Here is a 19,399-nt window from a genome sequence, read left to right on the forward strand (position 1 = left end):
CAGCCACTACAGAAAACAGTATGGAGGTTCCTCACAAAACTGAAAATAGAGTTGCCATATGATCCAGCAATCCCAGTCCTCAGCATGTATCTGGACAAAACTGTAATTTGAAATGATACATGCACCCCTATGTTCATAGCAGCACTATTTACAATAGCGAAGACACGGAAGCAACCTCACTGTCCATTGACAGATGAATGGATAAAGAAGATGTAGTATATTTAAACAGTAGAATACTACTTAGCCATAAAAGAATGAAATAAAGCCATTTGCAGCAACATGGATACACCCAGAAATTATCATACTAAGTGAAGCAAGTCAAAATGAGAATGACAAACACCATATGATATCACTTATATGTGGAATCTAAAATATGACACAAATGAACTTATTTATGAAACAGAAAGAGACTCATAGACATGGAGAACAGATTTGTCATTGCAAAGGGGGAGGGGGTATTGGGGAGGGATAGATGGGGAATTTGGGATTAGCAGATCCAAACTATTATATATAGAATGGATAAACAACAAGGTCCTACTGTACAGCACAGGGACCTATATTCAATATCCTATAATAAACCATAATGGAAAATAATATGAAAAAGAAAAAGAAAGAAAACTATGGGGAACAAAATAAATCAAGGACATTCATAAAACAAATATTTCAATTATTTTCTGATTGCTTACAATATGCCAAGCATTACCATAGACACTATATATATAAACTGAAATAGCCCTTGTCCTAATCACTAAAAAGTTCAACTTCTAAAGGGTAAGAGAAATAAGCAAACCAACAATTAGAAGTGCTGATGGATTTTCAATAAAGCCAAAAAGATGTTCATAGATCACTGATTCAGGAGATTTACCCTATTCGTACAATCTAACATTTCTAACAAATAAGCTAAGTAACGAAAGAACAATGTTCAATGTTCTATGAGTGGGATTTTCTTTTCTCTGAAAAGGCAAAATTTCTATCAGAAGTATTTCAGGATTTTCCTCTAAAATATCAGCACATTTCTTTGTTGTAGTAAACAACTTTGTACTTTCATTTTTTAACAAACTACTTTGAAAGGTAGATAAACCAAGGCACTGACCCTGATAGAATAAATGACTTTAATGGCATTCTTTTAATTCTCTGAAAGAGAATTCTTTCAGAATTGTTGGCAAAGGTTTTTTTTACATATATGCCTAGTAAAGCTTTAACTAAATGTGCAAGTGCCCTATCTCTGCAGAGAAGAATGAAATTTTCTTTTCTGGTCAAAGAATCCTTAGGAAATAAGAACCTGCTGTATAGCACAGGGAACTCTACTCAGTATTCTGTAATGGCCTATATGGGAAAAGAATCTAAAAAAAAAGAGTGGTTATATGTATATGTATAACTGATTCACACTGCTGTATACCTGAAACTAACACAACACTGTAAATCAACTATACTCTAAATAAAATAAATAAATAAATAAATAATACTTGTAACCAAATAAATAAATAAAAAGTGACAACCTACAGGTATAGTTTCAGAAATTGCAGAAAGATCCCCTTCCCTGGCCACCCTGTATAGCTGTCTCTCCCACGTTACATCCACACACCACCATCCCCAAAAGAAAAACACTGCTGATACCTGAAATTCCTATAATTATCACTCCATTCGTTCGTATGAATTTAATAGGTGCTTTTTCACAGTTAAACTGTGCACATCCTAGGGGTGGGGGAATTGGAGGAAGGTGGTCAAAATGTACAAACTTCCAGTTACAAGACAAATAAGTACTAGACATGTAATGCACAACATGATGCTATAGTTAACATGCTGTATGATATACGGGAAAACTGTTAAGAAAGTAGATCCTAAGAGTTCTCATCACAATGATTTTTTCTTTTCTTTTTATTATATCTATATGAGATGATGGATGTTAACTAAACCTGTTGTGATAATCATTTCACAACATATGTAAATCAAATCATCATGCTCTACACTGTAAGCAGTGATGTATGTCAATTATTTCTCAATAAAACTAGGAAAAAATGTTTAAAAAAAAAAGAATCCATAGAATAAAAACCTTTCTATTTGAAGCTTCAAAGGGCTATACAGTTTCCAAAAGAGACTCACAAATAGAAATTCTACTTTGAATACAACTTTGAGTTCTACTTCCCTGAGTTATGAGATACAATGCTCAAAAGCTAGGAGGAGCTGAAAAACATAAAGAAATCAGTAATGGTACAGAGATATATGCTCAAGGGATGAGATATAGTCTGTCAGTACTCTACAATATCCTTAGAACAGCAGAAGAAATGTTATTTAATAGAAGATCTGCTTCAATTTTTTCAGATGAACTGCTTTCAATTTCAAGAATCCCCTGAAATTCAGCCACAGTTTTAGAACCCTCTCATATAAAAGTGACAAGTATCAAAAAAGAGATAGGTATAACAAGAATACAAATATACATAATTTGAAAAGACAAATTCCGTAGAGAATATTTTAAAAGGCTTTAAGTTTCAAAAGAGAAAAAGGTTACAACTGTTCAAAAGGATGAGAAAAAAGACTTCAAAATGGACTAAAGACAAAATGAAAAGTGGATAGCCTCAAGAGGGTGATATCCGGCACAGATAATTAATAGCATATGTAAATGTCAAAGAAACATGTAAGTTACGTATAAAAAAGCTTTGGAGGTAAGGCTGGAAAATGGGTTATACTTTGGAAGGATATACTGCAGGAAGATCTAGTACTTTATATAGTTAGCACTAAGAAACCACATAAAAGTTTCAGAGTACAAAAGTATTATGACCACAAAGACACTTGAAAAAATAAATCTGGCAAAAGTGTACACAGTGTAAGTAGTTTTAGCTATACTCTTTTAGTCCCTACTTTTTAATCCTACTTACAGTTTCCCATTCTCAATTCCTTAATCTGTACAAGAAACTCCAAATTATCCACTTTTTAAAAACATGACTAGCACAACTTAGTAAAAACAGCCTATTTCATAGACATATTCTCTGTACTATTATCTAAGTCATTAATAAGTGAAGCTTGAAAAAATTCTATGAAACCTGATTTCATAGATTCTCACCTCTTCTCACACTACCATTAAATTACATAAATTAATCTTTGAGAATAGTCCTTTAAAATCAGTTATAAACCACTCTATAAACCTCTCAACACTGTAATGCAACCAAACCAATCCTTTGCCTTTTTCTATCCATTTACTCCTGTGGTAATTTCATGCAGTATTGTGAATTTAAACACCATTTATATGTTAATAATGCCCCAATTTCTATTTCCAGTTCAGGTTTCTCTCAACTCCCAACTATATCCATCTGCCTACTTGATAGCTCTACTTGTTTCACATCTAAAAGACATCCAAGCTCAGTATACCCAAAACAGAACTTCCAATCTTTGCTCCAAACCTACTCTTTCTCCCACATCTCAAATAATGGCCATTCTAGTCTTCCAGCTGCTCAGGCAAAAATCTCTGGAGTCTACTTTTCCTCTTCTCTTTAATTCATATTCCCCTCCCATCTAAACCATCATAAAAATCCTGTCCGCTCTCCTTCAAAATATACACAGAAAACATTTATGCATATAAAAACTTTAATCACTTCTAATCATCTCTTCAGCTACTATCTTGGTCAAGTCCACTATCGTTTCTTGTATGTATCATGGCAAAAGCTTAACTAGACCCTATGTCTGACCTTATTCTCCCCGAATCTACTCTTAACAAAGAAGCCAGGATGGTCCTGTCAAAATACATTTTCTGCTCAAAAATCTTAAATAGCTTTACCTCTCACCCAGAATAAAAACTTATTGGGTTTGTCAAAAAGTTCATTAGGATTTTTCCATAAGATGGTATGAAAACCCAAGCAAACTTCTTGGCCAACTCAATACTTCCTTACTATGACTTTCAAGCATAACATGATCTGGCCTCCCACAATCTCTCTAATCTGGATCTTCTACTTTCCTCTCTTTCATTCATTCCACTCCAACAACACTGGTCTCCTTGCTGTTCTTCCTACACATTGGACACATGTCCAGTCTTTGGACTTTAAATTCTCTGTTCCTTATGTCCACAGTGCTCTTCACTCAGATCCACAAAGATCACTGTTTAACTTCCTTCAAGTCCTTGTATCAATGTCACTTTTTCAATGAGAATTAGCCTGTGCATCCCAAGACATACACATACACATAAACATACAGCATACCTGGCACTCAAGATCCCTACCACCCTGCCTAAGATATATAACTTTTTTTTTATTTTTACAATTTATTACCTCTCTCTTAGTACCCAAATAGAATTCCATGCAGACAGGTGTTTTTATCTGTTTTACTGACCAACAGATAGGTGAATGAATCCTAGAACAAAATATTTTACATGAAATGGATAACAAATTCAAGTCTCTCATTCTGGAGGAGGAGATAATGACCTTGACTTGTGCAAGGTCAGTCAGTAAATGGCAGAGCCCAGAAAAAAACCAGGTCTCCTTGGCCCTAGGCCTAGGTGTAGGCCTAGGCTTTTTTCCACCAGGATACAATGGTGGAACATGAGAGAATACATACGCAAATAAATTTTAAAAACAAGCAAACAAGCATAAAAACATACAAGCACACCGACACAGATATAGACACATTTAACATTAAAATATTACCACTGCCAAGTAGAAGTATTATATAAGGTAACTGGCTACCTATAAACAAACTTTTATTACTTACCTCTACCCCAGATTTTTTTGATGATATCTGTGTTATGCTGTCTTCAAATTTATTTGCCTTGTCAAGTTGGGCTTTAAGTTGTTCAGCTAATTCCTTCAAATAGAAAGACAAGAAAAACAGGTGTGATAACATAGTTTCTTCATTTGTAGAATATTTCAAATTCACTTAACAACAGGGAAAACAGCATAGCAAACATCCAAGTAGCTCTCACCTAAATCTAGTTACCAACTCACAGCCTAGTATGTTACTTTTTAATGAACTCTTCTGGGTAACAAAATTCTCAAATACCTGTAGAAATTGTTTATGCTTTGAAGGTAAATAATTACAAGGACATATATTTTAGGGAAGATAGGGAAATGAAAGAAATACATAACCTTAAGAATGGCATTTTTATAATTCCTTAGATATTATAAACTTCCAATACTCAGAATTTCAGTTATTTGTAAAAAGAAAGCCATCGCAAGATTTAAAATATTACCTTCTTTATTGTTAAGGAATTTAGATTAAAATTCTGAATGTATTTCATTTTAACCCTAGGAAATCTAAAAAAATTTATATTACAAAACTGACATACAAAGCAATAAATCACAATGAAATAAATAAACAGAATTATATGACAAGCAAAGACAGCATTCTCCACTGCAGTAGTTCCATGAACACAGAACACTTCTTTTAACATGTTAACCTCTTAACTTGGTGATCTCTCTTTCACTATTTTAACTAATTTCATTGTGCTTTCAAAACTCATATGTTATTTTCTTGCTGTTGTTGGTGGTGGTCTGTCTTGCTTACTAATTTCTGGGTTGAGCTTAAGTTCAGTGTTACCAGATTGCAGCAAATATGACTTCTATTACAGATATAAACTAATAAAAACAGAAGTTATCATGTTTGGCTACTTTTTGTTCTACTAAAGAGTGTCATACGGATGGTACACCAAAACAGAACACTACTTAAGATCACTTATATTTGGATTTGAGATGCGTACATACATATGACCACGAGGGAATCAATTTTGTCAAGACATGGAAAGCTGCCTGACTTTGTTATTCTGCCATGTCCAATGTAACAGTATTTGTATAATATAAATGTGACAATATAATAAATAGATAGGTGCCACCCTTACCAAATAATTCTGATTTCTATTCAATTGTGAGTTAAGTAAGTTTCAAATCACAACATTATTATGGGAATAAAGTGAGCTAATCTACACAGAGCATTTAACACATTGTCAGGCACAAATATGTTGCCTTAAGATTTGAAAAAATGAGTTAACCATCCTTTTTTATTAGCTCATTTTTGAAGTTCCTAAGTAAGGGAATTTAAGAAAGTAATACACATTCTTAACAAAATATGACTAAAAAAGGGAAAGAAGACAGTGACATCTTTATCTCCCTCAAATACGCTCAATAAGTTATAAATACAATAATAAAGCAAATATCCAAGTTAAAAAGAAAATTAAAAAGCATTTAGTTCCCTAGAATCTTAAATTTCAGAAATTTGACAAATTACATAACTTACTTAGAAGTAGACAGCACTGTTCTTAGAAGTGTTCAAGAATTTCTTCAAAGAATCAATAAGCAGCAGTTATTTTCAAAGAGTGCTACATCCACATAGCTAAGGAACTTCCAAAATTACTTGTAAGAAGTTATATATTTAGCAAATATTCTCCAAAAGAACAACATATAAGTCTTACCATATTTCCCATCATCTCTGCCTTGATAATCTTGGCTCCCAACTTGTTCTTCTCATCAACACTCAAGATGTGGATAGAGTCATCCACTGGACTACTCCTGTTTGAACAGGACAGATTAAGAGCATATGAAATACAGGTACATATTAACAAGAAGTAAGTTGTTGCAAGTAACATCACCAATATTCAAATGTTACTTTAATTGACCTTAACAAAGCATTCAGCACAAATAGATCATGATTCTAGTATATTAAATAAATAAATAAATGACCCTCAGTGCTCCACCATAAATCAGTACTTAAAGATTCTATGTTACAATGTCATGATGGCCTATGGCAGTTATAATATCTGACCAAAGATCCAGTAGCAATGAGAAAAATAATATGTCAGCTATTCTTCATTACTTAATATTCCTATACTCATTCTAAAAAAGAAAGAAACAAACAAAAAATTAAAACTCTAGAATCAGGCCATAACTCTACACAGCTAGGGAAACTCTTCTCATTCAATGTGATAAATTACTGATAATCTAAGAAACTATAATCAGGAAATTACATTTAACTGCATTTAAACAATAAAAACAGTGACCATGTGCTCTTGCAAAGTCAACCCAGAATTAGACAACATAAACTAATTTACAACTAATATCACGTGTGAAACCTATACTATGGAAGCCTCACAAAAGAAAAGAGAAATTTCCAGCCAAGGTCAGATTCCTGGCATATACAAAGTTGTCCCAACTTACTGCCTTAAGAAAGATTTGAGACTACAGTGCAGGGAGGGTGAACCCAGGGAGAGCATGAAGGACTCCTTAATGGGAGAGACATAGCTAAGAGTCCAAGGCAGCTAGAGAGGGGAGAGCTACACAGTGAAAGGATCCCAGAGAAGCGCAGAGAGTTCCCGTTGAGTATTCAGCAAGACACTACCTGGAGTCAGGGAAAGAACTATCCCAAAGGGTTAAAGGAAGAGATATTCAGCATTCCTGGTAATAGTGCCTGGTCCTACAAGTCAGACTAGGAAAATTCATAATTCTGAAAGCACTGGGTAGAATATTAAGGGTCTTGTTTCATTAGTGGGAAATAAGTCCTAGACTAAATGTTGCTCTCAGCCCACCTAACAAATATTAAAAGCAGGAGTCAAAAGGACCAAACAGTCTCCAATTAAGTTAACTGGGTCCCAAAATAAAGCTCAAGAATACTTACAGCAATGCAAAAATATCCAGCACTCACAAAGTAAAACTCATAATATCTAGTATCCAATTAAAGATTATCAGACATGCAAAGATGTAGAAAAGTAAAACACATAATTAGGAGAAAAAGCTATCAATCAAACCAAGAACTGACACAGATGTAAGAAACAGCATACAAGGGCATTAAAAGTTATTATTATAAATTTATTCCATATGTTCAAAAAGTTAGAGACAACTAAGATATAAAATAGGTAAGAATTTAGTTTCTACAAGTGAAAATTACAATGTCTGAGATAAAAAAAAATACACTGAAAAGGATTAATGCAAGATTAGACTGCAAAAGAAAAAATCAGTTAACTTGAAGCGTTAGAAACTATGCAAAATGAAACACACAGAGAAAAAGAATTTTAAAAATGGAAAAGAACAACCGAGAGCTATGGGACAACCTTAAATACCCTACTATTCATGCTATTGGAGTCCCTGAAAGAAATGAGAGACAGAAGAAACAAAGGCCAAATTTTACCAAATATGTTGAAAACTAAAAAACTTTCATATCCAAGAAGCTCACAGAATCCCAAGTACAAAAACAAGACAGGGCTTCCCTGGTGGCGCAGTGGTTGAGAGTCCGCCTGCCGATGCAGGGGACACGGGTTCGTGCCCTGGTCCGGGGAGATCCCACATGCCGCGGAGTGGCTGGGCCCGTGAACCATGGCCACTGAGCCTGTGTGTCTGGAGCCTGTGCTCCACAATGAGAGAGGCCACAACAGTGAGAGGCCCGCGTACCGCAAAAACAAACAAACAAACCAAAAAAAAAAAAAAACAAGACAAACAAAAAAACTACCTGAAAAGAAACCACAGCAAGGCACTTCATAATCAAATTGCTCAAAACTAGTGATAAAGAGAACATTTCAGAGCAGCCATAGGAGGAAAAAAAAGACAGTTATGCACATAGAAACAAAGGAAAGTATGACAGCAGATTGCTCATCAGAAAAAATGTAAGCAAGAAAAGAGTAGCAATATCTTTAAAGTACTTTAAAATGCCAACCTAGAATTCTATATCAAGTGAAAATATCTTTAAAAGAAAAGTGAAATGAAGAGTTTTTCAGACATACAAAGCTGAAAGAATATTAAAGAAAAGCCTTCAGGCAGAAAAAAAATTATACCAGACTGAAACATGGATAAACCCAAAGGAAGGAAGAGCAACAGAAATGATGACTACAAGGGTAAATATTTAATACTTAAATATTTAAAAGGTCACAGACCCAAGAAATGGCCAAGTGCTACGTACAGTTGCCAAATAAAACACATGACATGCAGTTAAATTTGAATTTCAGGTAAAAAAAATATATATTTTTTTAGTTTAAGTATGTCCAAACATTTTTATTTGCTAAATCTGGCAACCCCAGTTACATAGCACTGTGCAAGTCACAATCTCAGTTGCCTCAGTCTCTGCATCTGGAAAATGCCCAGGTCAGTCTATAATTTCTCATAGTTATAAAATCAGTTCTATGATTTTTTCCTAGTTCTAAAATTCATTGGTTCTAAAGCTCCCTAAAATTCTGGCATTTTATAAAGAATTCAACATATACCCAGGATAATGTTCAGACAAATTAACAGCTTCTAACAATCCTTCACTGAATCTTTCCACTCCCTGAAAACAGGCATTCTTCAAGGTCCCACACGTGGTTTCTCACTTTATACCACTCTACATGCTCAGGAATTCTTTTTTGTTTACATATATGTGGAATATTCCTAGACTGTCCTTTCCCTCTCCAGCCAATCATGGAATTCATGGAAAGCCTCAAAACATCTGTAACATCAAAATTAACACAGCTAACAAAGAATACTGTCTTCAGACCAAAACATAAAGCTTTCAATGAGTTCCTGTATTACAGTATATCTATCAGAAGCTTACAACATATAAACATGAAGCAATTATAGAACCAGAAGGAATATTAACAATGTAAGATTGCTTACATATTCTGCTTAGCTGCAGTCACAGAAGTAAAAACCTACAGATCACCCAAATGTTAAGCCAACCCTAATGATATCAGGAAATAAGAGCCTCATCCCACTAGCAACTGGTGACTGGAAACAGTCTACCTTCCAGACTACCTGGAGTGAAGCCTGGACAATTATATATGTATACAGCCTTAGACATTCTCTAATCCCTACCATGTTTATCCGGTCAATACAACTGGATTTCTCCTTTCGCTTCCTGGGAACAAAGCCCTGACGTGAACCAGAGCCCATGTGACTGGGCCTCCCATCATTCAGTCCAGATTTTGCCAGCTTCCCTGCCTCCCTCCTACTGAAAGCTACACACTGTGCTCTATAATCCACAGCTTCAGATGGAGTCACTAACAAAAGTGATTTACCAGACTCATGACCCCAAACCACAATGCTTATACCTACTACTGCCACCAATGAATTCTATTATTTCCTAAAACCTCTTCCTTCAGTGTCCCATTCATTTGGTGGTATTTTAAAACATATTTTAATGATCATTCAAGTATAAGTTAGTTATTATCCTTTGGATACTCATTTTCTATTTATGGCTATTTCAAATAGTGCCAGCCCTATGGCTAAAGCAAGTTTTCCTAGGTTTGATCCCATTCAACCTGGGTTTCCTGATCGACTGACTCAGCCCTATATATAAGTGCTACAGGTACAAGAATAATAAAACCAATAAGTGCTGCCTATTTTCCTAATCATTATGGGTACAACCACTATCCTATCTATATTTTGCTTTCAGAACTCTAACATTAGGGGACTTCCCTGATGGTCCAGTGGGTAAGACTCTGTGCTCCCACTGCAGGGGATCTGGGTTCGATCCCTGGTCAGGGAACTAGATCCTGCATGCATGCCTCAACTAAGGAGTCCTTATGCCTCAACTAAAGATCCCACATGTCACAACTAAGACCCAGCGCAGCCTAAATAAATAATTTTTTTTAAAGATATGTGTATAAAAAAAAAACCTCTAACATTAGCTTTAAAACCTGACAACTATCAAAGTGGATTTCTTTCTCTGCAAAACCACCACCAAAATTCATGCTTCCCTCTGCAGGATATTTCACATATCTTTTCCACTTTATATTTGGGCTATGGCAGCATATTTTCCTTCAGTCTCCCAGACCTCCAGTAGGCATGCAATATTTACAATTATGATTATACTTTAAAATGCAGCAATTTCCTTTGGAAGTAATATGGCAGTACTAACAAAATCTACCAAAATATTTCTTGTGGCATATCCATTTAAAAGAATTACTAAACTCATTTAGTTTTTTAGATTGCAAAAAAGCAATAAATTTTGAGGGACTATATAGCTACTGAATTCATCTTCCAGCTCTTTTTGTTAAATATACTGTGAAATGAAATACAATTCACAAAACGGAACTACTGAATTGTTAAAAGTACATATCCTATCTCTTCCATTGAATTTAAGAAATAGAAAATCATAACTCATATCTAATTAGTAACTGATGCTCTAAAAATACAGTTCAGTTCCCTGAATCCTCTGGACCTTAATATTCATTTATCAGTTTAAAAAATAAATGAAAAAATACCCAGCAAGCGAAGACTTTGTATCCTGTAGGTGTTCTTTTTTCAGAAAGTCCTCTCTCAAGCTTTCACCCTGTGATTTTTCTCTCACGTCTTCTGAAACTTGTCCACGGTCAACACTGTGACTGGTTTCTAATGGTTTTCGATTTGAATGTTTCCTGTCTCCTTCTCTCTCATCAGATCGACTCCACCATGATAAACTTTCCTCACTGTTCTCTGTGGATTTTTGAAAACCACAATGTACAGAATCCTGAGAGACCAGTGCTGAAGATGAACTAGATGGTTCAAAATTTCTGTCCTTGCTATGAAATGACAGTTCTGCATCAGAGGGTCTTAAGAATTTAGGTCTCAAATTTATATGAGAAGAAAACTCTTGATTTTGTTTTGGACTCAATTCTCTTCTACATGCTTCTAAAGACCCAGATCTACTATCTTTTTCATCACCACTAAACTTATCTTTATTGATATTCTTTGCAATATCTGTTGTATTATATCTATCTCTTGAACTTTTATTATATTTTACCAAGTCTGATTTTCTACTTTCCTGACTACTTTGTGCTCTCTCTGAGTATGCTGGTTTCCTCCACCGTTCTCGTCTACAGTCTTCTTTCATAAACGCAGTTTTCTCAGCTTCTTTTAATTTCAACTGGAAGATTTCCATTGACTAGAAAGGAGGAAAAATTAAACAAGATATTTAAAATTAAAAATGGCTCAATGACTTGTACCCCACATGCCACTGTGTCACGATACACTGTCATGTAGCACAACGAAAGAAAAACTCAACAAAGGGTAATAAAAGACCCATACAGTCATCCTACCTGACATGGCCTGAAATATGTCCCCCCCAAATTTATATGTTGAACCCCTAATCCCTAGTACCTCAGAATATGACCACATTTGTAGACAGGATCTTTAAAGCAGTGATTAAGTTAAAATGAGGTCATTGGGTTAGGCCCTAATCCAGTATGACTGATGTCCTTGTAAGAAGAAGAAATTTGGACACACAAAGAGACATGAGGAATGTGCACACACAGAGAAAAGTTCATGTGAGGACAGAGCAAGAAGGCAGTCATTTATGAATCAAGAAGAGAAGCCTCAGATGAAACCAAACCCTCTAACATCTTGATCTTGGACTTCCATTCTCCTGAGCTGTAAGAAAAATTTCTGTTGTTTAAGCCACCCAGCCTGTGGAGCTGTGTTTTGGCAGCCCTAGCAAGGAAACACACTACCATAAAATGAATACTTAAAAAAATATGAATAACCAATGAAAAATTACCAAATAATGAAAAAATCCTGGGAGCTCAAAAGGAGCCCTTTGACCAAATGACCAGCACTAAAACAAAATGTAATTCAGAAAACAATAAAAACATAATTAAAAAATAATAATAATTCCTACAGGGCTTCCCTGATGGCGCAGTGGTTGAGAGTCCGCCTGTCGATGCAGGGGACACGGGTTCGTGCCCCGGTCCAGGAAGATCCCACATGCCGCGGAGTGGCTGGGCCCGTGAGCCATGGCCGCTGAGCATGCGCGTCCGGAGCCTATGCTCCGCAACGGGAGAGGCCACAACAGTGAGAGGCCCGTGTACCGCAAAAAATAATAATAATAATAATTCCTACAGTCAGTGACAGTCAAGATGTTACTAAAATACTAAAACAAAATAGATTCTCATAAAAAAGAGCAGTTCAAGAATAATAAAGACTTATAATTAAACTATGTTCAAAACTATGCATGTAGTGAGTAGAAGAATAGAAAGTGTTGAATCCAAATTTGTGAATTCAACACTAGCCTGGGAATTTGCTATACTTAGGAAAAAATGGTAAATTGATTTAAGTTACAGGGAGAAGACACATGAACAATTGATTCTACAGAATCTAATATGCATATGCTAGTACTTTCAGAAAGAAAAAAGCAAAGATAATAGGAGCATTAACAAAAAAAAGAGAGAAAATTTCCTCAGCTAACTTTCTAGATCCAAAGGGCTCACCCAACAGCCTTAGGGGAGGAGAGAAAGTGAAGCATACAAAGACTCATACATAAAAAATCCTAATTCCTGAGTCTCAAAATTCATTCAGAAAAAAAATTCTTCACAAAGATTGGATCAGGGGAGAAGGGAGTGTGAGCATGTAAACAAACGTGAGTTAGGTAAATAACACGTTGCCTACAAAGGAAAGAAAGTCAGACTGCTATCAACTATTTGCTTACAATACTAAATGCTAGAAGATAATGGAATAAAGATCAAATTTTGATAAAAAATTATAAGGCAATAGTAATTCTATATACAGAATTCAATTCAGTCAAATTATCCTTCCTTGACATGGACAAAAGAAAGTCATTTTCCAAAATGAAAGGAATCAAAAAGTAAATCACTTACTAATTCTGGGGGAAAATTACTCAGGATCATTAAGCCAAACCATAAATGAATTAGGGCAAAGATCTCTGAAAAAAGGAATGCATGCTATAAACCAAATAGCAATAGTCTAAATAATTGTTCTTGTAGTTGTGAAGAATATAACTGTCAAGAATCACATGCATATTTTTTAAATTTATAGTAAACTGTAATTAAAATTTCAAATTATTTCAATAAAATATGTGAGTTGAGATGGAAAGTTGTCATCTTAGTCTAGGCAGAGATAATCCATTATATTTCATTTTTTCAAATTATTTTAAAAATTCAGGTTTAACATGTTTCTTAAATTTAATGACAACATCAACAGAGTGAAACTGATGGCAGTGGGGGGGAATATTTTCATAATTTAAGCATTGCCTCATAGGCAACTTCTTTTTTTCTTGGTGATACATAAATTAATGATGTATCTACAATTAGTGGCTTCTTAGATTAAATAAAATATGGTAATAATAAAAACCAAAACAGCAGTTACCACAATTTATCCAATGCTATTTTACTACATCTTTTGTATCATTTAAGTGGGCTCTACAAACAATGCCTAGGTTCAAATTTACTCATGAGCTACGTAATCTTGGTTATTTAAACTCTGTCTGCTTCAGTTTCCTCATTTACCAAACAAGAAAATAGTACAATTATGGGTATTAAATAAGTTTAATTATACATGAAGTATTTTAACAGTACCTGGCAGATAAAAAGCATTCAAATTATTATTAATGTTCACAACAATTCTATGATATTGATACTAATAGCTGTGTTTTTAAAATGAAAAATAAAAATGAAGCTAAGGTCACATAGCAAGAGTAACAAACACTGTATTGAAATTCAGGACTATTTGACTACAAAGCCAATGTTTTTAACTACTATGTCAAAATGCCTCACTCTGTGATTCTTAACTGTTCTAGAGCATTAAGAAATTACATAAGGGACTTCCCTGGTGGTCCAGTGGTTAAGACTTCACCTTCCAATGCAAGGGGTGAGGGTTCAATCCCTGGTTGGGGAGCTAGGATCCCACATGCCTCACGGCCAAAAAACCAAAACATAAAACAGAAGTAATACTGTAACAAATTCAATAAAGACTTTAAAAATGGTCCACATCAAAAAAAAAATCTAAAAAACGAAGGTTTAAAAAAAAAGAACTTATATAAAAGTTCACAATTCAAAACATAAACTCATAATAACCCCTTAAAAAACATAAGAAGGAAACTAAAGGCCATGTTATGTATAAATAAAGATATAAATTCAAAATAAAATATTAACAAATTTAATGTAGTGGTATATTAAAGGAAATGCCATAATCAAATAGGATTCAAAGAATGCAAGAATGGTCCAATGTTAGGAAATGTATTCAGGCAATTCATCTCATTAACAAAAGAAAAAAAAAATCACAGTTATATCAAAGGATACCAAAAAAGTTATTTCATAAAATTTAGATACCCATTCCTAATTTAAAAGCAAAAGCAAATTAACAAAAAACCACTTTTGAATAAACTTTGAATGCAAAGATACTTTCTAAAGATGACAATCTTCATCTTAAATGCGAGAAGTTATCAGTTAAACACAGAAAGAAAAGTGTTATTAATCAAAGTTCTGAAATTCTACTTCAAGAAAGTTGAAATATTGTAATACCGAGTAGCAAAAGCAAAAGTAATCACCATTTGCATATAACTATATTCCCATATAACCCAATTAAAAAAAAAACCCTATAGATTTAATGACAAGAGTTAAAAAAAAATGGGCAGACTAGCACCAGGCAAGTCAGAAAACATAAGAGAACAAAGATTCAGCATACAATTGAAAAAAATAAAAATATCTTAGGATACATGCATTAACAACTGAATGGAGAAATGTACTGAAGAGCATAAACAGAAATCTGAATTGACTGTGGTGACCTAAATGGGAAAGAAATCCGAAAAAGAGGGGATATATGTATAGGTATAGCTGATACACTTTGCTGTACAGTAGAATCTAATGCAACACTGTAAAACAACCCTACTCCAATAAAAATTTTAAAAAATTTTGAATTGAGAAATAATCAGTATTTTAGGATGAGATTACTCAACATTACAAAGGTATTGTCTTTGATTTATCTATACATTTAATTAAATTTAAATCAAAATTCCAAAATGAGTTGTAAATTTATAATGTATTTTGGAAAACTGTTTCTTTTGAGCTTGAACTTGACAAAATTGATTCTAAATTTAACAACAAAAAAAAGCACACATAAGAATGTAAAGTTACTTTTTAGTGACTAATAAAAGGAGACTTACCCTGTCACATAGTAGGTGTTCACTAATTATTTGCTATCTGCATGAGTTACTGAAAACTACAGTAATTAAAATAGTATGATACTAATTCCAGGAAACAACAAAAAAATCAATAAAATAGATTTGAGAGTAAAGAAATAGACTGATTTTATAAAAAATGATGTAATATATAATAAATGTATCATTTCTAATTAGTGGGAAAAAATAATTCATTCAATATATTATAAATGACTATCTAAAGACTTAAGGAAAGTTAAATGCTTACTTTAAACTATACACAAATATGTATTTCAAAAATATTAAAGCTATCCATAAAAATAAAACTGAACAAGTTCTCAAAGGACATATAGGTGTGCATTTTTATGATCTTGGGGGTGGAGAAGGCCTGTCAATGAATTATACCAATAACATTAAGTCATAAAAGAAAAACCTGATAGGTTTTGTTCGTAAAAATATTTAAAATATATTCACAGCAAATATAAACAAAGTAAAAAATGAACATGAAACTAACAGGAAGAAATTTGAACAGACTTATTAAAAGGTCTTAAATTAATATCCCAAAATGGGTAAATACCATCAATAATCAATCAAATGGCCAAAAAAATATGAAAAAATATCCCACTTTGCTAGTAAACAAATGTATAAAAATAAAAGCAAAGAAAAAGTCTGCTTACCAATCACAGTAGCACAGAGTATAAAGAATGATAGTACTACTATTGAAAACCATGTAACAAAAGTCATTTTACTGACAGTATAATTTCTTCAATATTTCTGTACAGAAATTTTGCAATACATATCTCACTTTAAGTGTCTATATCCTCTAAATTGACAATTTCCCTTTTAGCAATTCATGTAAGAAAATAACCAGGTAAGTATGAAAAATGCATTGGAAAAGATGATCAGCACAGTGTTGTTTAACAGCAGAGAAAATAAAAATATATAAATGTCCCTCCACTGACAATTAAATAAATAATGGTAAAATCATATAAATATATATATGTAAATATTAAGAGGTCATTAAAATATATACATTTACTGGCAACCAACTATGTCTGTTTGTGTAAGTGAAAGAATCAGGATGTATTCTATGAGCCTACTGTTTTTTTTTTGTTTTTTTTTTGGTTTTTTTTGCGGTACGCGGGCCTCTCACTGTTGTGGCCTCTCCTGTTGCGGAGCACAGGCTCCGGACGCGCAGGCCCAGCGGCCATGGCTCACGAGCCCAGCCGCTCCGCGGCATGTGGGATCCTCACAGACCGGGACACGAACCCGTGTCCCCTGCATTGGCAGGTGGACTCTCAACCACTGCGCCACCAGGGAAGCCCGAGCCTACTTTTATAAAACTGTTTATTTTAAAAGTATATAATAACCAGAAAAAAATCTAAAAAAAAATCAAAATATTAACAAAGATTCTCTTAAAACAAAGGATAATTTTTCTCTCTCACTTTCTTTGTTTGCCTACTCCTTCCTAAGCCTTCTTTCTTCTGAAATTAAAAAAGAAAAACAGGATATCAATAGCTACTGAAACAGAAAGATTATTCACCCATGGTAAATGGGGGAGCTGGTTCTAAAATATACTGCTGCATGATTCCATTGTTTTGTACACATACACAGACACACACACACACACACACACACACACACACGGTAATCATGTCATGATGTATGTAAGTGAAATCATTATGCTGCATATCTTAAGCTTATATAGTGCTGTTATGTCAAGTATATGTCAAGTATGTCAAGTATATTTCATAAAACTGGAAGAAAAAATAAATATCACTTTTTAAAAGCACACTCTCTAAACAACAACAAAAAAACTGTTACAATCTGAAACTCCGGAATACAACAAAAACTCTGAAATAAAATAAAATCTCTGATATATACAAAATTTTTAACAGTGGTTATGTCCAGAGGTATACTATGGAGGCTTTCCTATATTATTTAAATTTCCTCACAAGAAGAAAACGTTGCTTTTACATTAAACACATGCATACTTAAATTTTACATACTTAAGTTTTATATTCATTGAGTTTTATATTCAAATATGCTACATAGGTTTACATAAAAATGAAAAGGAAAAAATGGCTATAGCAATATACACATTTGAAATTTAGTATCAAGTCAATTCAAAAGTGTTTCCTGGCACAAAACACTGACAAAGTTAATTTCTCATATAACTCTGAAAATAATATGTATCTCCTTAATACTTACCCCATATCTTTCAGCTACAATGTCTTCTAAATTTCTATTTTGTTTCTCAGCTTGTTCCTTCATTCTTTGGTAAGACTTCCTTAGCCAGCTTAAACCACCATCTTCTACTACTGAAATTAAATTCCAATATTAAATGTCAGTTATACTTTTCACATGGTTATGACAGAATACTTATTGCTACTACAATGATTTCTAACTATAAAATTACATATTATTCCTTGAATATATAAAAATCATAAATACATTTAAAATTCAACATATACTTGAGTGCCTATATATGCAAGGTGCAGTTCTACAATTATGAGAAAGGAAAAAATAAAACTACCCTCAAAAACACTGCCATCTAAGAGAATGAGGATAAAAAGACATAAATAATTATAACAAAGATAATATTTGATAAATATTATAAACAGCTAAAAAGTTATATAAAAATGAAAAAAAAGGAACGATTGCCTCTAAATGTGAGGTCAGGGAAAATTTCACAAACCAGGCTGAAAAAATGAGTTGGATTTCTATAATAAAAGATAAGAGTAGGAAGGGCATTCCTAGAAATAAATAAGGAATAAAGGTACACACATGGGGTAGAAAAGCTGTTTCAGATACAACACAAAGAACAAATAAGGAGCTGAGAGCAGTCAAGAGGGTGGAATAGGAGGACCTGGGGTTCACTTCTCCCCACAAGTACATCGAGAATATATCTACAAGTGGAACAATTTGCATAGAGCACCTGCTGAACACTAGCACAGGATCCTGGACACCTAGAAGGACAAGAGAAGATCCCTGTGTAACCAGGTAGGATGAAGGACAGAAAGGGAAGAAAAGGAAAAGAGGAAACGGGATGGAATCCACACTCCTGGGAAGGAGCTGAAGGAGAGGAGAGATTACCAAACCCAGGGAGGCCCCCTTACCAGTGGCAAAATATGCTGAGAGGGGTGGATTCAGGGGCTATTGTAAGAAAGGACAGTGGCTGATCTGTGGCAGTCAGAAGAAAACAAGACTTCCATGGACAGTCTGTACCACAGCCCTGCACACCTCAGCCTGAGATGGGTGTCTGCCAACGTGGGCAGGGGCTGGGTGCTGACGCGAGATGTTAGGAGAGCAGACCCAGGGAGAGGACTGCTGTTGGCTGTGTGGATACGGCCTGAAGGGACGGGAGTGAGGAGCTCTGCAGCTGGGAATGCTCCTGGAAGAAGTAGGACTGCCTTAGAAGCAAGGCGCCATTGTTGAGTGGCACACAAGGGGCGGGGCCCCCATCGCAGCCTCTCTCCCCACATGCCAGCCCTGGCCTCCATGGCCACTGGGAGGGATTCCCAACAGAGTGCCCACGCCCCAGTCATTGCAACCTTGTCCCCCTCACACCTGAGCAAGTGCACATGCCCCA

At 34.5% G+C, this 19,399-nt stretch overlaps 1 protein-coding gene across 3 annotated transcripts in view; it reads right to left on the reverse strand.

Moving 5' to 3' along the window:
- The window catches only part of CWF19L2 (CWF19 like cell cycle control factor 2), a 189,878-nt gene that overhangs the window by 105,793 nt on the left and 64,686 nt on the right, over positions 1-19,399 (reverse strand). For 2 of the 3 annotated variants that reach the window (XM_027095703.1, XM_027095701.1), the window contains exons 7-10: positions 18,019-18,128; positions 11,144-11,802; positions 6,392-6,488; positions 4,699-4,791 (exon numbers count right to left, since the gene is read on the reverse strand). In XM_027095703.1, coding sequence (XP_026951504.1) covers positions 4,699-4,791; positions 6,392-6,488; positions 11,144-11,802; positions 18,019-18,128 — 959 coding nt within the window. The remainder of the gene's footprint in view (positions 1-4,698; positions 4,792-6,391; positions 6,489-11,143; positions 11,803-18,018; positions 18,129-19,399) is intronic. The other variant, XM_027095702.1, reaches the window with a different exon arrangement.

The sequence above is a fragment of the Aethalodelphis obliquidens genome, unplaced genomic scaffold (assembly GCF_003676395.1).
Source record: "Aethalodelphis obliquidens isolate GAN/ISIS:26980383/991018 unplaced genomic scaffold, ASM367639v1 scaffold93, whole genome shotgun sequence".
In the NCBI taxonomy this organism is placed as follows: domain Eukaryota; kingdom Metazoa; phylum Chordata; class Mammalia; order Artiodactyla; family Delphinidae; genus Aethalodelphis; species Aethalodelphis obliquidens.